We start from the raw sequence: 24,690 nt of genomic DNA on the forward strand, positions 1-24,690 counted from the left end.
CTCAGCGTTCGCGAACTAACTTGGCTGCAGGACAACAATGAAAGGTTCTTCAAAGACACTGCTAATAAACAGTTGGTCCAGAATCATTATTTGTTGGAATGTGGATTTATCTGTTCTATGATATACACGCCAGACGGTGAATTTATTATTGTAGGTCATGCTACTGGATTAATTCAGGTGGGTGAATGAATCTTTGTAGGTTTGGTCTAACCTAAGACCCCTTAAGTTTAAGAAAAATATAAGGCCGACATTATCGTGCTTTCTGGGCAATGTTTTTTTACTCAGAAAACTCGAAAAGTGAGCTGTAAAAAAATACGGATATAGTTATGTATTTAGGTAGGTACCTACCGTATGTTGTCACTTGTATTCCTTGTATGTACCCAACTATGTAAACTAGTTGACCACGACAAAAATGGCAGACACTGAACAACAAGAGCTTATTGAAGATTATGGAAAGATTATCAAGGAATACTATAAAAATGAACTGCAACCTAATCTTTGGTATCCTATGTTCTACGACTGTCCTATCGAACCCGAAGAACGTAAATACGAGTGGGTTAAACAAAATGAAGAAAAGTTTTTGAAAAATACTCCGAACAAAATGTTGCAATGTAGATGGTTTAGTTCTGAAAAGGGTGCCATAACTGCGTTGGAATTTTCGCCTAACGGATATCATATTATCGTGGGCCATGCCTCAGGCGCGATAGAGGTGAGCTACGGTAATTGTTTTAGCTTCACAAACACTAGTGAAGCACCTAAATTAATAGACTGGAGGGAAACTGATGATATTGTAAGCTAACCTAAACTAACAACCAGGTGCCTTTCGAACAAGAACTTGGAGAACAATGGCTTGTTTGTCTTATCTGATGGATATTTTTAAGTAGAGAGTGTTGAAAGTTTGAGTTTTTGGAACTGTTGGTTTCAAATAACCACACTTATTATTTACCCAACAAGGGTGATCTTATCTGTAAATAAAGGTGATACATGTGACTCAAATTGAAACGCACTACTTTTTTTTTTTATTAAAGTGATCATTAAAAGCTGAAACTTCTACATAATTGGTCCAATTTCATTCCTTTTGAATAAAGACGAAGCGCCTGCCTAGTACTTTTCTAAAATATTCAAATTAAGTTACGAAGTGGTAAATTATGAGTCTTTTTGAATAAGTTGTAGTGGCTTCTGAAAGGCCCTGTTATTAAAATGAAATGGTACCTACCTGCTTTAAGTAACTACTTAGGTAGATTCCAATAGTGAAATTACTGTAAAAGGTCACAAGCAATACCTACGTATGTTCGGAACTGTAATTTTATTATGTACAGAATTGCTTGTTTCAAGATCTCGTTTTATACTTCTCTGTTAATAATTTAGATGTTTTCTAAGTCTTTTGGATGTCCTTAGATACAAAAACTATTAGTTCCGTAAATATACACAGCTATTTATGTCTTGACCGATGATTATTCTACATTCCCATTTCAAGACACAAAACAAAGTTTATGCTACCAACATAATCTCGATAATTCCAGATGCGACATGGCAGTACAGGCGCTGTCCTTTGCACGTTGCGAAATATTCAGTTCCCGCCGAAACCCGTCCATGCTCTGGAATACAGTCCATTTGAGGAGAATATTTGCTACGCGGCGTGCATGGACGGAGCCGTGTATCGGATCGAGATCCCCCACGTATGTGAAAACGGAATCTATTCGCAGTAAAGCTTACGAACACAATTCGACATGGAGTAATAATTGCGAGCACAAACAAGCACCAGATTTTGCGATTTAATGGTTGAACTGCATGTTTGAAGCAAAGGACTTTCAGTAATCCCAAAACAGCACTTTTCTTTAAATACTTAGGATAAGTGTTATTAATACTTAGAGATAATGTTTTTACATTAGTGTTTTTAAATAATTCTTAGAAAATGGACGTATTAAGGGTTCTTAAGACGTGCATTTTTTATTCAAGTCCCTGCACTATTTAATCCATTTCGTCTTAAGAGTCCAAGAGGTGGATTTTCGGCTTACGGTTATTACAACAGTTTAATATTTAAAAAAACATCGATGTACGTACTTTCAACAAAACATTAAAACTGATTTTCGAAGCCAGCTATTGGTTGATCGGCATTTGTATTATGAATGGCACCTGACTGCATTCAATTCACGAAACAGAATTATTTATTTTATCCGAGCACAAAAGCGTGTATTTATTTCCGTTGTAACAATGTAGCAAATAACAACTGGGAATAACGAAGATTAAAATGTTATCCGGCATTCCCATTGGTATTAGCGGCCTAGCGGTATTGTGTGTAGATAGCATTTCACCAGAAATTGTTCCTGTGAGGCTTCGAAACAAGCGTATTGGAAATGGTACTTTAGTCCGTTTGTAGATGTTACTGATGTTATCTTGTTCACTCTAGTTTGTTCTGAGTAGCTAAATTTTTTTAACGACATTGAAGAATTTGGTTAAATATAAATATCGTATTAAAAGTTTGCATAAAAAACCTCTGCAGCATATGAAAACTATCAGATCAAATGCACCTTCAGCCTTGTGGCAACGTTTCGGTGTGCGTCCATAAATTACCATTTATACAGATGAAATACCTAAGTAGGATAATACCTAATTTTATCGTAAGTCTAAAAGACTTTAAAAATAATAAAATTTAATCATACCTACTCATAGTAATTTTATTGCTATTTAAACACGACATGCACACAGCTACCACTGAAGTGCTTTATCACAGACATCGCTGATACAAAATCTGTCTTCAAAGCCCAACTTTAAGGGCAGACCTATATAAATCAGCTCAAATTGGCTGTCGGCCCTATCGATTAACTTTATCCATTTATTTGTGAAGATGGATACGTCCTTAGTGGACCCGCCTGCGTACTGCATCCGAGCTGACCCGATGCTGGAGAGTTTGACCATGCAGTTCTATGGAAGCCCCGGAATTTCCTCGTATGCTACGCCGTTTATCGCACGTTGGTATTACAGATTTTATTATATTATTAGACCGATTCTACATCCTTTTCTATTCTATCATCAAATACATAATATCCATATAGTCTAGTTGTTAAAACCCAAGAAATGAAAATGTGAATATGTATGGGTAGTAAACCCGGACATTTGGCGTTAATCGCATATTTTCCCCGGACGAACCGAAAAAAAATTGTTATGGGGTTTGTAACATAACCCCATTATTTTTTTTTTTAATAAAGAAAGTGTTTTTTTCTTTCTTTAATTTTGAGTATAAAAAATAGCACAGGTACCTAAGTATAAAAATTGTTCTAGAACGATTTCCGGCGCTCTCCTTGGGACTACTGACAGACTCCTCAAAAATGGCTGTCGGTTATGCTGACACGTCCATCAGAGTCTACGACATGGAAACTCAGGAGGTATGTATCATAACATAGAATACTATATTTCTTTTTTAATTTTACCAAGCATAGAAATGAAAAATACTTGCAATAGTTTTCTTTTATACACTTGAAATTTTAAATTTGTATTCTTTAAACCCTCATCTCTCACTCTGGCAACACAATATTTCAAACGAAAAAACAAAACAATAAATCTGTTTTTTTCTTAAAACGTTGCTATTTGTAAAACATGCTAACCATTAGCAAAAGGAGGCATTGACTACTCAAATATACTGAATATGCATAAACTAATATATTAACTGTATCTGCATATTATATGCCATGTCTTGTAAAGTGATTTAAACATTTTCTTTTGTGCTTTTTACAAAATTTATGTTCATTGGATATTTTATTACATTTCTAGGCGTTTAGGTATTTACTTTCATTGTGGAGAAAACCCTTTCAAAGCAAAAGGCAGCTTATCTAACTAAAAATTTTAGCATTCTCGTTTTCCTTCAAGCCAATTTTGTTTTATGAAGGGGTGTAATTTAATTGTTTAATGTTACAATTAGGTCCTCGATAGTAATAAATTAACATTCACTTTACTTTATAACGGCGGTTACTCAATGGAGAAAACTATTCGCCATCTCTTAAGTCCTATAGGGCTATACTCAATCATGGAGACCTCAAAATACATGCACACTAAGTTGGATTAATGGACTAAAGTTGCCCACTAAAATAAATTACGTAGAACCTAATACGGAATAATCGATACCTAACCAATTAATCGATTCAAACTTAATCTTCAAAACAATGGATATTGTCTAAAACTTGTGGGGTTAATGTGGGCGAAGATCACGTCTCTAGATATAACATATTGTGTTACACCGCAGTCATAACATAAATCTGAGCAATTAGGGTTAAATTACATAGGTACAAAAGGTTAGTTAGAAACACTCAATTTTAGAGATGTATTTTGTATAACAATGAATAATGACTTCATAATATTAAAATATACCTATAACACGGTACTTACTGGGTGTCTAAAAATTCTAATTAAATTACTTTGTCTTCTGGACTGGTCCATATCTACATCTACTGGTATATTACGCTATATTCGGAACTATCAATCACAGTTTAGACATATTCTCTTGTAAACAGTTGTGAAGCTTTCTTCTACTGTCAATACGTCAGTACTGAGAGTCGAACATCAAACACATGCGTATATCTAAACTGTGTCCCAACACAGGGTTACAAGTATTCTCATTTTCTTACAGCTATACATAAAATGTAACCAGTAAAACGTTACAGCTTAATCTCGGCCGAGTGCGGTAATAAAAGTGACATTGCATTGGTTTTATTATAACTTTGACGGCCTTGACATTAAAATTTAGGTCGGATATTTAAATGTTATTGGGGATACAAACCGTTAAGCTGAGGTTTGCGAAATGAACAAATTCGCAATGTTTTCAACCTTTAAAGCTATACACATTTCTCCAATAAAAAAAAATAGCTTTCAACTTCAAAATACTTTATTCATAATTATAGGCTTTACAATCCTAAAATTAAAAAGCGTTTTTGAACGTCAAAAACAAAAGACAGCGCCCAAAACGCACACCCTTCACCACTTCCTATGTGTTTTTACTGGGAAGAAGAAGTGACGCAACAAACTCCACAGTAGTCTCATCATTCATGCTTATATCTTGCTTATATCTTATCTATAATGTGACATTTGTCCATCATCTTTTCTATTACTGCAAGCAAGGAGGTTTTGAACCCCACTATTTCTCCTTACAGGCTGAAAGCACATACAAAGTGCACAAGCTACGTCTCCAATTCATCCCGAAGAAGTTGCAGAGGATGCATTACGGTCAGGTGGTGGCTTTGAGAACCCATCCTCACAAGCCGTATATGTTTGCCAGTGGTGCGTGGGACAAGACTCTCAGAGTAAGTAGCTATAAAAACTATGAAACCATATGCTCTGAAAATTCTAAGAAATATAAGCATAAATACATACGTAGGAGGTGGACTATCTCTGCCCTCACTTTCTAAGATTTTTCAGGTTGAGATGAATTGATTTTAAGTGGTATTATGTGCCATGATCTGAAGTGCCCTATTATACCTGAAAAATAATATTTTTACTCTAGGATTAATTTGTATAACCTTTTATTAAACGTGTAAGCAATAATAAAAACGAAATCTATTGAAAAAATTTCGCAAGCAAGCCTCAAATTCACGTAGGTGTACCAACATTTATTAGATCGGAGCAAAGCAATCATTTATGTATTGTGAATCTCCAGATTGTTAGAGAGCCTTTGAGCGAATATCTCTAGCATAGAATATGAAACTTCGCTTTAATTTTACATGAGCTCAAATTAAACAGATTTAACATTCAACCTTCAACTTTTTTAACACACGAGTAACTATTGTTGTTCAAAAAACAAAATAGCTCGCATAGTTTAACTCAAACAAACTTCGTTATGAGGTACAACAAAAAATAACAACGTAACTGTAGATAACTTTGCAAAACATGAGTGCAATTTGACCGCAGAACGTTTAGCCGTGCAGTCACTGTTTAGACCTGACGAAGGTGGTAAAGGAATTTTGCACACGAGATAGCTGACGTGGTCACGCCAATTAAATGCAAACAAACTATTGTCATGCACCGTTTAAGCTCAACAAATTATAAACTAGCTTAGTAGTTTGTGTTAAGTTAGAATACAGTGGCGCTTCTCACTATGCCTTTCTGCAAGCAGGGTTTATCGTGACATCAAGTTTCTGGTAAACAGAATTTATAATTATTAATCAAGCTCAATAATTAACAAAGCATTGTACCAGGAACGGCAATATATTAGCCATTCGTCTATTCATAGAGAGACGCTCAAAGCTCGAACCTTATATCTTGTAGTGAATATTACATCTTATACATGGTGTGTCGAGATAAGCACACATTATGTAACGTCTGTCTCATAAACAGGTAGCGTTACCACCCCAATGAACATGTTAAGACGATACTTTTTTAATGCCCCCACGTGCTGTCGTTGTCCTATAAATGTACGAATCTACTGTCGGCGAGTACGTGGGGCGAGTAACTTACTTGCAAGTAGTAAACACGTACTGAATTAAACATGGCGGACAACGACCGCGGACAGACTCAAAGCATCTCTGTCGAGATTAAAATATTTCTCTCGGCGGTTAACTGGTGAAATTATTTATTAAGCGCGGTTTAGTCGGCGGAGTATTGTTCGCTGGCTATTATGAATGTTCTATTCTTACGGTATTGCTTTGATGTTGTTGTTACCTTTTTTTAGGCGTTCGTTCGTTTTTTACTAGACGTTAATACGCACTGAAGTGAGCAAAACGCTTTAAGTATTGCGGCTTACATCGCTGTTTTTATCGGTTAGATATTACCTACATAGCCTACATAGGTACCATTTCTGTTAAAATCAAAGCAAGTTTTCGTCGATAAATAAGCTATTCCACACTGAAATAATTTTTCGAATTGGTCTAGTAGTTCTTGCTGATAACTTGACGTTCAAAAACAAACTTTTCAGCTTTAGGTGCAGGTTATGTTCGAACATATTTTCTCCGCGGATTCATTTTATTATACGTTGAAGTTAGGGCTGCCATCCGTCCGGGTTTCCCCGGATTTGTCCTAGTTTTGACCCCGTCCGGGGGACGTCCGGGCGGGTTTTCTAGAAGCGTCCGGGGAAAACCCGGACACTTTTCATGTAAGAAAGCACCTCATTGAATTTAAGTATATGTTAATAGTAAATGGATTACAAAATAGGTATTATTTTGTTTAAACAAAATCGTACTCGTTCGGGGAAAAAATGCGATTTACGCCAAATGTCCGGGTTTTTTTAATGTTTGTCCGGGTTTGGCGAAATTCGAGATGGCAACCCTAGTTGAAGTTGATGAATGCATTTTGTTCTACTAAAAACAACATTATACCCCGCGCGGCGAATCATGATCCGTATGACGTTTCAACTGACAGTAGTAATAGTGATGCGAAACTTCGATAAAATTCTGGTAGGCAAAGGTCATGTCATTCAGCCAGGTCATTCAACGGCTTTATTATATTTTATTATACTGTACATTAATTTCTATTAAAATTGCACAATTTAAAGATAATTTTTAGAATTCTTTTTGAATTTAATTTTAAAGAATTCATAATTTCCAGCTTTATGGAAAAATATTTAAAGGAGGCCACAGACCTACTGTTTTTTTTTAAATTCAGTCATGTCAGATTCAGATTGATTAAATAAAAATGCAAGTATACTATGTTTTTTTTTTACTCAAGGCATTTGTAAATTTTTTCCTACAAATTACCGATATTTTGTTTATCGATGTGTCCCTTTTTTTCGATAACAGCTTGGCGACGTAACTTTTGCAGCTCGTACCATGTACATTTGCATTGAGTTTTTTTCCATTATTTTCGAACATTACGTAATAATTTCTTAATATTCATTTTTATTATTAAAAAATGTACACAATTATGATTTTTTCGAATTTTTTATGGGCCTGAAAAGGATTTGTTGTAACAGGACGTCACTACAATGTTAAGCGCTACCAAACTGTCATAGGGATCATCATTGGCCGCGCGGGGTATAGGTACTATCTAAACTAAATTCTAGCTTCAGTAACAAACCTATTTTGATTCCATTTGTGGTACCGTTGGAAATCCAATCCTTTTTAATCCTTAATGGATTTCGACGTAGTTACTAGATAATTGATGAAACCTATTAATTGGATATATGACCTATTTCATACTTATTTCATAAATCAATTATATAGATCTGATTGCATTAAAGTTAGCGAGTTAGTAAAAGTTTCGATGCTATTAATGGACTTTGAAATGAATGATTGAATTATTTTTATATTGTTTTTGAAATTATATAGGTGTTCATTATTCGTTTTCATTAGTTTGTCAGATTTTTTACTTATTTTGTCATGTTATGACGTCATAAATGTCTTTCGAGGAATTAGTGTACTAATTCTTCTTTGCAAAAATATTTCAATTTTTATGTTTTATAAAATAATTATCTTACTTATCGAAAAGAAAATACCTTTATGTATAAGAATGATAGTTTCTGGGTTAGTTATTATAACTTTACCACAGGGAAAATGGTGTAAGAAAGGTGCGGTAACTTTTGTTCAGCTGAAGAAGAAAAATATAGAAACATTAATTGTTTGATGGTAAAATTCAACCATTAGCAAAGAAGACTACATTTTTAGACCGTTATCCAATAAAGAAAATTATGTTATTTTAAACAAATCAAGTTGTCAAGTGGAGTTTATTATTATGCCATTTCTTTCATACTCACTTATACATCACAGCACTTTAAGTATTAAAAGTGCAATACTGTGTTCCCTATTATAAAATTACAGTTTATTTACTACTGTTTTAGTCACGCAATAAAAACATTTTCTTACATAAACAGATGTCTATCTTTACACATTCTACCTTTTTCTTACTTCTTTGCATATTGTACTGTACCCAGTTTTCCTTTATAGCAGCTTCTATTTTCACACGTGTTTCATAAAATATGTATGAAGTCGAACTGTTTGTTTGTTCTAACGTATTAATCTGTAGATTACAAAGTAGTAACTTGTATTTCAATGTTAGATTATTTGGTTGTTTAACATCATGCTATAAAGCTTTAACGTGGTCCATACGCTACTTCATAGTACAAAATATCGAGAGTTGATAATATAACTTATGCCTCCCAATTGATTGGGTGATCATATTAAGACGACAGCAACTTGTGAAAACTGACATATATTAAACGTCAGTAGTTTTCATCAAAAAGCGAGTGGAATTGCAGGATACAACTAGTAAGAGTATAAAATAAAATATCCCTACCGAGTTTTTATTGACATTTGCAATACTTTCAGATCTGGGACGTGAGATGTCAGGTCGGCTGCGTTATGACTTTCGAAGGCGTTGACATTTGCGGCGATGCTATTGACCTCAACGTAAGACCTTTTATGTAATAGAAGTCCTGTATTTTTGTCATGTACCTACAATACACACCCACTCGTGTTGTCAGCACGAGTAGGCAGGTATTTTGCACATGTCGATTATGTTTTCAGATTCATAAAAACAAAAATAGTACTCATGTTTTTAATCATAACAATAAATGCATGGTGATCAGAGTCGTATAACTCATGTTTTAAATCGCAAACGCACTTTGTCACTATGATAAATAGAATGGTCGTCTCCTTGTCATATTCATTATTTCATATACACACTTTGCGGTATCGTCTCCGAGTTCCAGTCCATTATACATGGGGTCTGTATGTAATTTAATTCGTTCCAAATCTCACGATGACATTATAAAAAATACCTCTTTGTAATATAAGCAAGTATGCAAAGCTAGGCTGACCAATTTCCACTATAATTTGTACATAGCGAAAAAAGTTTTCCCTCGAGAATCTTAAAATGAATTTCTTACAAAGACATGGCTGGAAGTTAACTGTATTTAATCATAAAACTTTTCACAACTTTCAGTGGGAACTTTTTAATTATTATGTATAGGCGGTGATGTTAATATAAATTAAAGAGGAGATGAGAGATATCCGCCTTAAGATGGAAAATATAGGTATTTAATATAACTATTTAAAACATAATATTTAATATGGATTTGGATAGTTCTTTACCCAACATAATGTATCACAGTAGTATTATCTCTCAGATAAATAAACTTATAATGAATTTAACTTACAATTCATTACATCATGATGTCCATCAAAGCTAAACAACATCAAAATAATCTGCCACTAAAAATGTATCCATAGCATTTCATTTTCAGAAATAAAAACTTTTTAATTTTACTAGCATCATTAAAGGCCATTTAAGTGGCTGTAAATAACTAATGCATGTCTAAATATGCATGCTTTATGAACCTTTATAGCGATGTTAAATGTGTACTTATTATGTATTCCATGTTTGTACACTCATTTTGACAAAATAATATACCCATTTTCATATGCGTTTTGGAGATAAATAAGCTAATAATCTGTGAAAAGATGAAGAAGTGTTCTAATGATACTGACAATGTTTTGTCCCTTAAATATGTAAACATTTAAAACAGTAGTTTTATATCATTTTTTTGGATGGGTCCTTATTCCCGGGAATGTCATGAGGGCGTGCCAGACTCTTACTGTCTAAAACCCACCATGTTCCTTCTTAAATACTCTATGTACCAGGGCCGTGGTAACTCTTTCGAACAATCCCAAACCCCTAGTATGTACCTGCCTACTTACTTACATAGATACGGATTCACAATTTCATTTCATTTTCCCGTAAAAAATCCATCGCATCGGTAACTGTGTTCAATCAGTCGACGAGCAAAATTAATTTTGTTTCTCATTTCCGAAAATCATGATGTAGGTACTTATTTTCCTGGAATAATCGAAGGCTTATATAAGGCTCCATAATGTTTTGCTTGTTCGCGTATGGTTTACTTCCTTACTCGGGAAGATACTTCGTTAAACTTAAGATATTGTGTGAGAAAGAGGATTAAGTGTATCCTATTTCCTACACCTAATTTCTTTTTAGATAGTCATTTTTCATTTATTTTTGTATAAAACCTTAAAAAAGTTATGAATGTAAGAGTAACTCTGTATGTATGTCGCGCTTTTACGCCAAAAGTATTGAACCGATTTACATGAAATTTGGTACAGAGATAGTCTAGAGAGCTTGATGTAGGGTACTTTTTACTTTATATGGGTGCGGGATATAGTTCTCTCAATACGTTTTTGGAACCGCAGAATCATCAGCCTTATTGTAGAATAATTTAGAAGTTTATTAATGTATTTTTCTGTTTGTGCCAATAGTTTTCATTTATGGCTACTTTTGAAATGCCGATCAGAATGCTATACAGGAATCGAAATATTGACACATCTGATCTTCCAACCATTACACCACCTACAACACTACCCATTCAACTACACAAAAAAAAAACATCAAAGTAATGTTCCTAAATTATCTCACATAGACTACAGGTCTAAAACATGACTACAAGTCCCTTTTTAATTAAAAACTCTAGCTTTGTCGTACAAGTTCGCGTTCCATCTACAGCTTAGCCGGGCTACGTCGTTATGAAGTTTGATGTTCTCCTATAGTTGTTCTTTGCCTTTGAAGAATATTATTATTGCTCGGGCACCCGATATTTTTAGTTTGAAAAGCAGCGGTACAACTTTCTCTGTGGACTGGGTACTAATATTGGTTTGTTTTAAGAATTTTGCTGCTACTTTTGTTTTTTGTTTTGTTGTTACAGGTAATTCTGTTGTTGTGTAAGTTTGTTATGGAAAAAATAAGATCATAGTTCTTTTAACGGTAAATGATAGATGCGTATGGGGCATTTGATAGTTATGTATTTTTTAACGTGACTTTTATACTTTCACCTTGTAATTCACAAACATTGGGAACTCAGTTTTTTCTAAAGGTATTTCTGCAGCAGAAAGTTGTGAAAGTGAAGCATAGAGCGATCTTTAAGCAATCTTTAAAATTTAGTTTCAGTATTCTTGCGTAATTCCCGCTATTATCCTAAAGAACAATTTACGCACGGAGTATTCTATCATGGAATAGGTATTCTAAAGTAATCCTTTTTGTTAACCATTTAATTTTGTATTTGTATTATCTTCACGCGAATAAACAGCTAATTTATTATCGTCGACCATTGTAGGCACGTGTAACGGTACCCTTGAAATATTTTTTTAACCTTTACACAGAGTAAAAATTAAGGTCAGAGGTACCCGTGTGTTCAGAAGTTTAATCATTACCTGGAAGGGATCGAGAAAAAATAAATTCAATAAAGGTTAAATAAATTATGTACATACATTCTTACATGGTATTTTGTGGATTAAATAATCCTCCAAGTTTTTAAACATATTATTAGCATATGAAATCGATAGATGTGGTATTTCGTTGCACATTACCCTTTAAAACATAACTCGTACATATTTACGGTAACAATAATGGACCAGGGGACTTAAAGCTGGTTTCTGAGCATCTTTAATTATGGTTAATAATAAACAACTGATGAATTTAATCACTGTTAGTCGAAAATGTCTGACTTAAAAATTAGAAAATAATATGTGTACCTAGTCCTAACTTCTTACAAGAAAACGGAACATAACATCACCAAAAGACAAACACAACTCCCAAAACTCGAGATAGTGTACTGTTATCACAACACCACTAAAACCATCTTTACCCGGATATTGTCTACCGCAGCACCAACTTATCAGACACTACGTTATCTCACAGCTCTAACTTCTGTGCGAAAGGAGGAAAACTGTGCAATATGCCACATTTTTATCTCAATCCCACTGGGGAAAGATTTACACGTGTTTTTGGCTGTTACTTCTGTATTGCTTATGTCTGGTTCCTAAATAAGAAATGATTCGTTTTGCTTATAGTTCCTTGACGTAAGCCTAAGAGTAAATGTCAAAAGTTACCGTCTGTAAGCTGAAAAAACCGCTTATTTTCTTAAGAATGAGGTTTGCACTACAGAGAGGAATCTTCTCTATTGTTTTGCCCCTGAGTAGCCAGTGGTATTGGTTACATTGAGGAGTCCGCATTGCCGATAGGGGTTAACACAAACCTACGTGCGGTATGCCGCCATCATCACTCCCTGTTGGCATACTGTTTGGTGCACTTAAATAAGCGGTTTCTGACCACATATTGGATTAAAATATTTGGTCAGTCCAGCGATCTGCCGCGTGATCTGGTTCCATCCACCTTTCCCTGTAGGACAACTCTCTATGGAGTAGTTGTAGGTTGTATCTTTTTTGCGGCATTCAAAGTACTGCCTTTCTTCTTTTTTCATAGAAAACGCGTATTAGAGAGTTGTCGGGTTATACTTTATACGCGTGTGTTGAATCAAAGGTCAGAGGTGAGTTTCGTGGATCAGAAATCAATTTTATGGAGATACATGAGCATATTTTATTGAAATCAAAATTAATGTCTCAATTTAGGAAATAAAGGGCGCTTATGTTTTGAGCGCGTGGTATTAATTTATCTCTTTGTGTGTGTATAGAATATATATTTTGGTGGCATTTATATCATCGGTAATGCTAAGGCTTTCTCTTACGAGCAGGTAATTCTTTTTTAATAATAACTTTGTCATGTTGCGGCCGCGTATTGGGGAATTATTTCGTTCGAGTTCGAATATATAATTTATTTTATATACATGAGATCCGAGACTTTAAAGCTAAAAGCCATGTTTTTCATGTGCATATAATTTACAAGAACAAACAAAAAAAGTTTCAATACGGAACCTCCTTCTTAAGTCGGTTAAAACCACACTTCTTTCCCAACAGAGGGACTACTGTCTAGCTGGGAGCTGGATGCCGACAGAAGCCCTCACCGTATGGGACCTGACAGCCAGAAAACAGCTGAACATCATCAGGGTGCAGAACCGGAGGCAAGACGTCGACGGCGAGTACATATACGCTTGTCGGTACTGGCGGTCTTCGGATGTGCGTATTGTTTTGTCCTTGGTTTTTTTTCTTCTTACCTTTGTCTTGTTTGACATATAAACATTTCGGCATAGTGACTACCCCTATATACTAGTTAGAATAATTTTTCTAACCCAAACTGATATGTTGGAATTATTAGATAAGTGTTAATGATACATTTTATCATCATAATATTACTCATATCTACTGTCTGTTATGTTATCTACTGCCGAACGTAATCCTTCTTCAATAAGCGGCAACTATTCCGTTCTTGGGTAACCCGCATCTACCCATTCCCATAATTGTACCCTTTATTTCCCTGTTATGTACCAAAAGCAACATTTACAATTATAATCTAAGCTAAACAAATTTTACTAAAAATGTAGCAGATAGCTATGTAGATTCCAGAAATATTTTCCCTTTACATACAGAATTTTTGTGTCCGTACGAATAGCAAGTTTAAAAAGAAATAAGCTTCCATTGCAGTACCGGTGAAATGTTGTCAAAATCGATTCAGTGCACAGCGCATATTCAAATACACAGAATTCCTTTTACTGTACACTACATAGTCGCTGATTCGGCAAATATCTGAACGGAGGTATGTACTCTAAAAACGAAACTAGAGTTCTGCGAAAATAATTGCACTGAAACTGTATTCCAAATATATAAAAAAAAAAAACTTATAAAATCACTCTCAGTATAAGTACTCAGCTTTAACTTTATAATACCTATTGAAACTGCTAATCTGATCATGAGTGACCTGAAAGCCTAATGAAAACGAAAGAAAATAAAATGATATGATACCGACCACATTTTTTATATGGCTAGGGAGGTAAGATATAAAGTTTGTCCTTTTCATACTTATGTATAAAAACATTGGTTAGAAAAGATGATCAAGCTGATATATTTTTTTAAGAAAGCTAAATGATGTCTCTTTATTATTGGCACTTATTCCTTCCACCCGGATTTATAGACGACGATTGCTCGTAAAACGTGAAACCAATATTTCGAATAAATGAATGACGGGCGATATCTCATAAAACCGTCTGCTTTCTGAATATAGATATTGAAGTTATCTCAACCGAAAAAGCGGTGTGCACCGGGTATTAGAGACCAAAAATTTTCCAATGAATAAAAAAGCTTCGTACGTTTTAGCTATATTTTTCCGGAATAACTTTGTCGTTTTTTTGTTGTTTGAACTAAATTATCCGGGTGGTTTCTCTACAGAGATTTCGCTCGTAGTTATCAACTAGCCGGTTGAATCTAGTTTAACTTTCGCTGCGATAACCCGAATCGTGACGTCGAGTTTGTCGCTTTAGTTTGCTATCGTTTTAGATTCAGGTTAAAGTTACAACTCAAGTTACAACTGTATGTGGTGGAATTAGTGCTTAAATAAGGATAATAATGTTTGATAATTGTATATGGTTGTTATTGTAAAATGTTAATCCTTTGTAATATTATACATTCGAAAGGGAATAAGTATATTTGTGAAGCTTCAGCATGTATAACAGCTGACCCGATTCAGGTGAATTTTCGCATACTTAGTACTTCATGAAAAACCATTTTCTATGAATTTGATGTAAAATTCAGAGCAGCACAAAAAATCAGAGGCAAACCTTCCATGTAAAGTAATCCTTAGAAATAAATCTAACAAAACCCGTGTTTGGTAACAAAATACAATTACCTCAGTAGGTACAAACCTCGGATTTTGGGAAGCTTGTCAGATTCACTTGACATTCGTCAGTATTGTTGCTTAGTACCGAAAAAAATAGACAATTCTGCTCCTTTTATCCGCGTTGTTGGGAACATAATGAGATGGGTTTTTTTCTTTGTAGATAGTTTTCACTTATTACTTACTAAAATGTGTTGGCATTGCAGCCTTGTGTTTATTTTATTTTTTTAGAACGTTTTATTGATTACATCAAATTACAGCGTTTAGTTCCCATGAAGATAGTAGATTTGCTACATTACATAGATTAAAAAGCCACTGAAATGATAATAAGGTTCATTTTTATTGAGTTCATTAGAAGGGTCAAAGCTATGTATGTATTCGTATTTCTATTATGTTTTCTTGGAAATCCATTTTGCACATTACACCGCTTGAAACCTTATTAATTTATTCATAACGGTTTTATTTCTATGTGTTATTTCACTGTTGAGGCGAGTGGTAATGTTTTTCTTAAATATCACGTTTGGGGTCGGTTTCAGATACCCTTAGATAAAGTCTATTCAAGCGGGAAATTTCATAGAATTTGCTGTTGATTTAACATGATGTAGGGTCAATGTACTTTGTCCGTGTAGTGTTTTGTTTCATGAGGGAAAATTGTAGGTGCTTTGTTAATTAAATAAAATGCATAGATTTGGTTACATATTATAAAAGTCGTCGATTTCTTACTCTATAGTTTCATAACATAACTGCCAGAAAGTATAAAAAAACTCTCGTTAAATTGGCACAGATAAGAATTATATAACTGTGTTTTCAGGCTAATTTGCGTAAGATTGACTGTTTTATTCTTTGAAAGTCAAAGAAAATATTTGATCATTGACTTTTATCAGTTCATCAAGCGATCCAAAAAGAATTTAAATTCTCAATACTTACTGGGTCGTTTGGCCGAAGTGATTTGCTGAAAATCAAATAACTTTAGTTCGTGAACACCTGCGAGTTACGGATTAGATCGAGAATTTCTTTGCTAATGAAATTATATGGCTGTGCTTTTAAATTTATTTGATTTTCCACTCGGCCAATTTGATTTTCTTTAAGGTATTCGAAAATAGAGCGTAACTTAATCAAGATTTAAAATGAGTCGGAGTAAGGAGTGTGATGAATTTATTTAGAGGGTCGAGATTTTTAGACGGCTGTTTAAGAATTTTGGAAGAACTCGTATTGTAAAATATATTTAACAGGTGCAATAATTATTCTGTTTCTAGGACTGTAAGACAAGATCTGTTAACATTTCCCGGTACCGCAATATCTTTAATTTATAACTACAAGCACTAAAATAGAATACAAACCAATTGTCTTGTTAATTGAAGCTTTATTTTGTATCAGTAAACATACTAACAATTAATTAACTCTGTATTGAAATCATAATTGAATGATTTACATTTAATATCACATGTATGTAAACGCGTACATCAAAGCTAGTGTACCTTAATTAATACGAACGTATAACTGTCGACGTTATTCACTACAATTAAGTGCTTACATAAACAATTGTATTTGCGCTATAATATTGTATTGTTAACGAGTTAATTTGATTTCAGTACAATCGCAAAGGTAAGTATGCCGTGGTCGGAGGAAGCGGTACAAATTGCCTGGAAGTGATCAATCTACACAACAGATATATCACGTGCTCTTACCCCGCATCGGGCACCATTCTGGCCGTCACCAGCTACCAGGAGCGCATAGCATTCGGAGGCACTTCCAGCGCCTTCAACATCGTCGCCTTCTATGACCCCAAACACCAAAAAGATAAGTACGAAACCGCCGAACCTGAGTATGAGTACTCGAAGGCCTCCGGAGACATCACCCTGTACCAGGACTCAGAAAGCGAGCTGTCAGATGAGCCACATACACCATCATGCGATAGTTCCAAGCCCTCAAAAGGATGCGAGTGATTTTATCTCCAGATTTAATTGTTAATGTATTTATAATTTACTTTAATCATAGTTATTGTTATACTCAATCTTTTTGTTTCTGTTAATGATCAACGTTAATTAAATAAAATACCCATTCAAAAGCTTTCAACTTAACATATATCAGTAAGTACGTATATGACAGATGTAAATGATGATGATAGCTGAAATTACGTCGGCACGCGAACAGCCCATCATCCAAACAGTAATCCGTTTCAATTTCGTTAAAGAGATACTCGTGTCCATTTCGCATCGTCGTCGCTGCCAGTTCAACGTCGTCATTGCAATGATAATTTGCAAAGCTTGTTTCAACCGAATTGGACCGCAACTGCAATAACCATAAAACCCGTCCAAAATACGTGTCGAAATTCAACGGCGCCAAATTGAAATCCTGAAAACAATTGCACAAGTTTCCACAACAGAAAAACGGGGCTTGGCCAACATTGAAAAATTAGAGTCGGCATTGCGAATTCAGCCGAGACTACAATGGCGAACAAGTTGCAATAGAATTTAAATAAAGAAGCGTTCCCTAACAGCGCGAACTCGTGTGCGGGGCGTTGGTGAACTTTCAACTTTTACCCGCTTATGTAGCGGGAACGTACCTCCGCCCCCCTGCCCCTCCCATCGCGCGGGTGGAGGGAGCTTTTCCGTACTTGGACCGAATATTTACAGCGCAACCTAAATATAGCGTGCCGCTGCTCAGCTGGCACGGGCGGGGGCGAGTGGGAGGGTAAACATACCCCGCCACCCTTCAGTAGCTCGACGGTGTAGAAGGCCATTCGGGCGCCGGCTTCGGAGGTGAGCGGACATCTCCTGTATAATGCAGAGGTCGTATGGCGACCATGACCGTTGGAGTCAGGAGGGGTTGTCGCTCGCTATAGCGATAAAGTCATTCTCAAGGCCATGGTGTACGAATTGACGTGACAGGGTCGTATGAACGGATGCATTTACTATTAGCACTTAATTTGAATTGATGAGAATGAATTTTGAACACGTAACTATTTGGACGTATACGTTAATTATAGCCTACACCTATTATAGGAGGATTTATTTATAAATGGGTCTATCTCTCTGTAGCTTTATTCAATGAATCAATGAATAGATTTGGATTCAACGCTAACTATGAATCAAATTCTATAAGCGTGGCAAATAATATTAATGATTATGGGTACGGTTCTAGTTACGAAAATAATGCGGTATTTCTATGAATAGACCTTTGTTATGGCAAATACAGATATATCTTGTAATGGTAAATATTATTTACTTTTTGTACTGACAGGTTACTGTTCCCATTTTTAATTTGACTACATAAATAACAAGTCTTTTACGATTTAACGATAACTACAGGAAAATTGTACAAAATTGATTACTTTTGTGTGATTCGAATAAAGCACAGTTTAACATCGATCGTTTCCATTTATAAGTTCTCTTACTTAAATTATAGTTTATTCATATGAACCATGAACTTATCACTACTCCATCAAGTTATAGTTATGACTTAAACCGAAAGTGTCTTAGTTTTATGGTTACAGTATCTTTTAAAAGTTTAGGTCCCATAAAATCTTTCGCTTATCATTATATTGAAGATAGTTCACATACAAAAATAAATATTTTTGAGCATTGAGAGATTCTCTTAAGTAAACAATGGATAATTTTGTAAAATTTTCCTAAGATTAGTTACACTGTGTTGTCTTAAAACTTTATCCCTAATTCATCAAATTAATGTTAGCTAAACTAGGATAAGTAGGAGTAAAGCCTTCCTTAAGGCTAATTTAGCTTCCAATTGGCCAACTAACGAGAGATTAACTAATCAGCCGTTATTTTCCACGTAAGGTTAACTAACTCAACAAATGTATTATTCATTGTAATCTCGCTCCGATTGAAGATTACAGCCTGACAAAACATCTGACAGCCCTTTGTAAACAGCGAACGTTCGTTTATTATTTAACCAGATTTATTTTTAATTCTCGAGCCCGATAAAGTTGTTTTGATAATGTAACGAGGCCTGTTTGGAATGTTACAGGCGTTCTATATATCATTTTTGTGGCGTTTTTTGTTTTCGCGAATTTGGAACGACGCCATTAGTTATCTCTGGCTCGAGGCTGCCTTTTTGTTAAACTCGTTCCGATGTAGGTCCGTGTTTGTAGCGGATACACCTTTTAAGGTCAATATTTAAACAGCTTAAATATAGTGCCTTATTGTTTGAGGAATAACAATGAGAGCAGAGACATTAAAGGAGATGCCATCATCAAAAGTGTCCCGTTAATTAATTTTACTCAATTTCCTTTATAGTCGTCGTCTAAAAAAGTTTAACAAAAAGCAACTGAAAGACAAAAGAAATAGCTGGGAGGCAGGATGCGCGAGAACAATAGACTCTATGAATAAAAAGCTTAAGGATAAAATTATAATATTATAAAGGTTACGGTTACTTTATTTTACCGGCGATTGCAGCACACACAACAGGAAATTAAAATGTTGGCAGTAACACAAAGCCTCAAAATTACAGTGCTTTATACAATGACATACGACTTTCCATTGTCAGTATAATAAAAAGATTCATTACGCTGCTTCGCTGACGAGCTAACCACTTCAGGCTCGTTCGTTCAATTTAATCAGAGAGCTCGATATATTATTTGTGATTTATCACGTAAGAAAAAAATATGTACTTGCTTGGTCATTAAGAACACGCGTGACGTCAATACCAAATCCAGGTTTGCGGAATTAAAATCCGCGAAAACGCAAACTTAGCGGATTTAGAGATTCGGGCGTAGTGGCGTAGCGGCGTAGCGGGGCGGGGACGGCGTAGCGGGACGTAGCACGGGCGTCGTAGCTGCATCGATCCGCGGGCCGTGACCTTGACCCGACCGCGTTCCCGGATGTGCCAGCACTCGCCTAGTTGCGCCATTGTCGCTTTATTCAGCTTCTACTAGCTTTTATTAGCTCGGCTTTTATTTCCCTTACCTCATATTAGCTTTGAGAAATGTAGGTGCGTCTAGACTACTTGCGTCTGTTTTTCTTGTAAACGTAATGGATTACCAACAGTGTCAAGGCTGTTTTTTTTTTGTCTACCACTTTTAATATTTGTTTCAGTGTGCGAATATTTGATATTCAAGTCCCTAAATAGTATATTCTTGTCGTCCCATTTTTGCGTTTTTATATGTTTGTTTATTACTTCATGAATATCTGAGTTTCGGTATTTGCCTAGAAGCAAAATTATATTCAAATAGTAATCCTGTTTTATGTCAGACAGAAAATGCTATAACTCTGAAAAGGAAGATCTATCTGTTGAATTATTTATTTTCGGAATATAGACTTAAATTATGAATGAATGAAACTGAAGTTATTCTTTGAAAGTCCTAATTTTAGAGACTGTTGAGAAAATTTATTTGTAGGTATTAGTAAATTTTGCTTCAAATATTATGAAAACTTTTCAGAATATATTAATAGAAAGTAATTACAGTTAGTTTCACTATACTTTCTTTTCAACCATAACTTTGACTGACGAAGAGCATCTCAAGATTTTATTTTTGTCTTGTTGAGACCAGAATAGTGCTATTTTCCGAAAAAAGATTGTGAGTCAACATTGACGGTACTGTAAAATACTATGAAAAAGCGAAAATGTTACATAAAACTCCGGCAGATTTTCATCAACAAAATAGACGAAGCAACTTTCAGAGGAACGTTTATATTTTTGTGGGGTTTCGTTCTATTTTTGGCGAATACCTATTGTTGATATTTATATATTTGGTATGGTATTTTTTTATTTTTACTTAATTATATGGCATTTATGTATGTGGTATTTATATTTTTTTACTAAATAACACATCTTATATTTAAGGTTTTTCGATGACTATTAACCTGTTCATTACATTCATAATACGTACATAATATTACGTATGTATAAAGGTTATAAACAAATATTAAGGGACAATAATGATTATTCTATTTATAGCAAAACGTCAGGAAGAGGATGTGAAAGTATCAAAAAATACACAATTCAGAATATCCATGTCAATATTCAAGTATCAACTGTACTTTTCCAAAAGTATCAAAAATACCAGACCAACAGAATCACATACAAAACAACAGAAACCAACCAACAATTATTAGCTTTACAGCCCAGTGCACAGTGGGGCGTCCTACCACAAAGTTCTAAACAAAATTATGCAGATACATGCAATCTGGTCGGTAGGACGGTGGCCACCGCATAACAATGTATGCTAATCAAAAGATACCTCGCATGATTTAAGTGCACAACTGTGTTTTCGCTTTAGTTAAGGCCTTGAATTTTGACTGCAATTTTTTGGCCAGCAGTGTAATTTTTGGAGCAGTGTGCTGGTGGATTTTTGTGTCAATATGCTGGTTTGGTGGTTTTAGATTCATATTTTTGTGTGTTCTGAATTTCAATCAAGTTGGTATGAAGAAGAATGTGTGATTTTCATCCAAACATTTTCTCCATCAAAATTTTCGAACGTCAATTATTTATGAGTGGTTCTATAGAATAATTGTAAGGACGACTACAGATCGGAAGGTTATGGAAGAATATGGAATGAAAGCAGGAGAAAGGGTGATATATGTATATCTCTATAAGTAGAGGGTTTTGTGGGCTATCTATCATTTTCTTACTCACTCATATTCGTATAGTAACAAAATTACTCGTATCGTAATGAGATACATAAAGAGATACAGTGTAATGTAATATTATTTGAACAATTAAATACGCTATTTAAAAAATAAATACTCGTTCATATTGTTACTTTATATTGAAACAGTCGCTCAATGAGCTCGTATATATGAAATAAATTGTGCGTACAAACCCGTGTACAAAGGGAATTAAATTTAATTATGCTTGACAAGGAAACAGTAGCTTACAACTATATTTTATTTATTTCTATTCTTTCATATTCCGAGAATTTAACAATGAATCCGTTTGTGTATGGACTACGATTTTTGTAATTAATACCTACAACCTATTTCTAGGAACGGACGATGGCACTGTCAGCAATAGGAATCGTTTTTTGTTTATTTCAACGTGAAATTGAATATTTTAATTAACATTCAGGTATGCCGTTTTTATTATTGAAGTGTTGTTTTCTATCTCTATGTATAATACGCTTAAACGAAATGTGAATCGACATTAATCCTAATGTTTGATTTTTCAGATGTCCACAAAAAATATTTTTTTATTTTAATGGATCAGAAAGCAACAGAAACTAATTTTAACTTTTACTAATAAAAATGTGTAATCTAAGCGTAGTCTGCAAAAAAGTCTAGATACACTTAGTTTTCAAATTGCAAGTAAGACCTAGATTATCTAAAAATAAATTGAATATCATAGGTTAATATCAAAAAATTTTGATCTTTTATTTGATGGAACAGTATATAAAAGTAATATCGTGAACAACAAAGTAGAGACAAAGGATAGTATAATATGGTCTTCATCATCCTCCTGCCCTTATCCCAATTATATTTGGCAGCATGTTTTCTCCTTCCGTATTCTTTTATCTGTCATCATCTCACAAGTTACATTAACTAACTTATAGTATATCGACTTTCATACAATCCATCCATCGGTTCGTATAACATGTTATAGTTGTTTTTTTTTTCTTAAACATATTTTTTATAAGTACGTGATCAATTTACATGCGAATCTTACCCCATAATTGAATCAACAAAAGCGAAACTTTCACCAAACATTTTACTTACCAAAGCAATCCCTCTAAAAATATCTAAGGATGTCGATGGCCCGAATTTCGTCCGTAATTTTATTATTATCGAAATACCATCGCCTATCTAGGACGGGTCTCCGGTTTATTTTGTACATAAATAGGCGACATTTTGGGTTCAAATAGCCTTCATAAATTACATGAGATTGTAGTTACTGAAATTACGCGTTGAATTTTAATGTTGGTATTAGTTCACTTTGTTTTGTTGCTATGTGTTATGGATTATGTGGGGGTTAATTGCGTTATTTTGGGTTCTGAAAGGGTTGAAGAGGGAAATGTATGTGTAGAGAAAAGCGAGATCTATTTAGTGCTCTTCTTGATATTATACTTACCGCATCTCTCTCATTCCTGCTATGTATTCCACATGGTGGTGGGGTCAGCTTTAGTAATTTTTCTTCTTTCTCCACTTCCATTTATCTAGGATATCGCTCTCGGAGACCTGACACTCCTTTATATCTTTCGGCCCTGCATCCCGTTTCCCATTTCTATTCATAATCATCGTCATCATCTCAGCCATAGGACGTCCACTGCTGAACATAGGCCACCATTACATCAAAATAATTATTTAATAGTTTTTTTTTACAAAAAACAAACTTTTTATTACGATGTATTTGACGACGACTTTAATTCGCTAACAATGAACCGAACTAATCATATAATTAAAGTCTGTTGGAGACGTTTTATCATAGAACAAGAAATATGTTTAAAATAAAAACTTCAAGTGTACCACACAGTTGGTTTGCTTTGTTATTCCTCTTATTATCTTAATGTGGTTCTGGAATAAGCTTTTACTGGCTACTGACTGTTTGTGGCAGTATAATAAACGTTTGTGTTTAAAATGGCGGTGTTGTTATTTTTGTTTTTTGTTTTTGTCACTTGTTTTTTGTTTGTTGTTAAGCAGGTGATCTCTTTGTTTGATTACTTGGTTTAATACATATAGTTTTGCCTCGTAGCGAGATAAGGATCACCAAGCTATTAATAGGTTTTGGCTTCAATGAAAATCTATTGTTGTTCCCAGTTCTAAAGGAAACTTTTCTGACACGTGGCGACAGAGTACTTACCTTTTTATAAGCAGCCGTAAATATTCTGTTCTTACGTAGGTTTACACGGTACAAAATAACCATAATAATATTTCAAGGAAAAAATGCGTTAAAAATTCATGCTACCCCAAAACAGACAAGCCCTGCCTTGGCACGTTCAAATGTAAAATACATTACACGCTTTCAAGTTCGGGAATTGACGGTTGAACTTGAACTATCAATTTGGGGGCCAATTTCAAGGCTGTATTTCAAGGTGGAAACAACCTCGATTTTTCATGGCCTCCTCATTTTGATGATAGCCACTCATTATTTATAAGGTACCCACTCAAATATTCATTGTACGCTACCATAAATAATTTAATTATTATCACCGAAAATAAGAGAAGAAACAAAGCTCTTATTCCGTTTATTGCTTCATTCCTTAGATACTCGGAATTAATTAATAATATTCATGAAGTTGTTTAAATAATA

General features: G+C 34.5%; 1 protein-coding gene across 1 annotated transcript; it reads left to right on the forward strand.

The window, feature by feature from the left end:
- Nucleotides 1–412: 412 nt before the first annotated feature.
- On the forward strand, nucleotides 413–18,609 carry LOC110371537 (uncharacterized). Its single transcript, XM_064036359.1, has 8 exons — nucleotides 413–709; nucleotides 1,524–1,679; nucleotides 2,849–2,972; nucleotides 3,283–3,386; nucleotides 5,145–5,294; nucleotides 9,246–9,326; nucleotides 13,680–13,838; nucleotides 17,082–18,609. The coding sequence occupies exons 1-8, from the start codon at nucleotides 413–415 to the stop codon at nucleotides 17,433–17,435; spliced, it is 1,425 nt and encodes a 474-aa protein (XP_063892429.1). The 3' UTR covers nucleotides 17,436–18,609.
- The last annotated feature ends 6,081 nt before the right edge of the window (nucleotides 18,610–24,690 follow it).

This window comes from Helicoverpa armigera, chromosome 9, assembly GCF_030705265.1.
Source record: "Helicoverpa armigera isolate CAAS_96S chromosome 9, ASM3070526v1, whole genome shotgun sequence".
Taxonomy (NCBI): Eukaryota; Metazoa; Arthropoda; class Insecta; order Lepidoptera; family Noctuidae; genus Helicoverpa; species Helicoverpa armigera.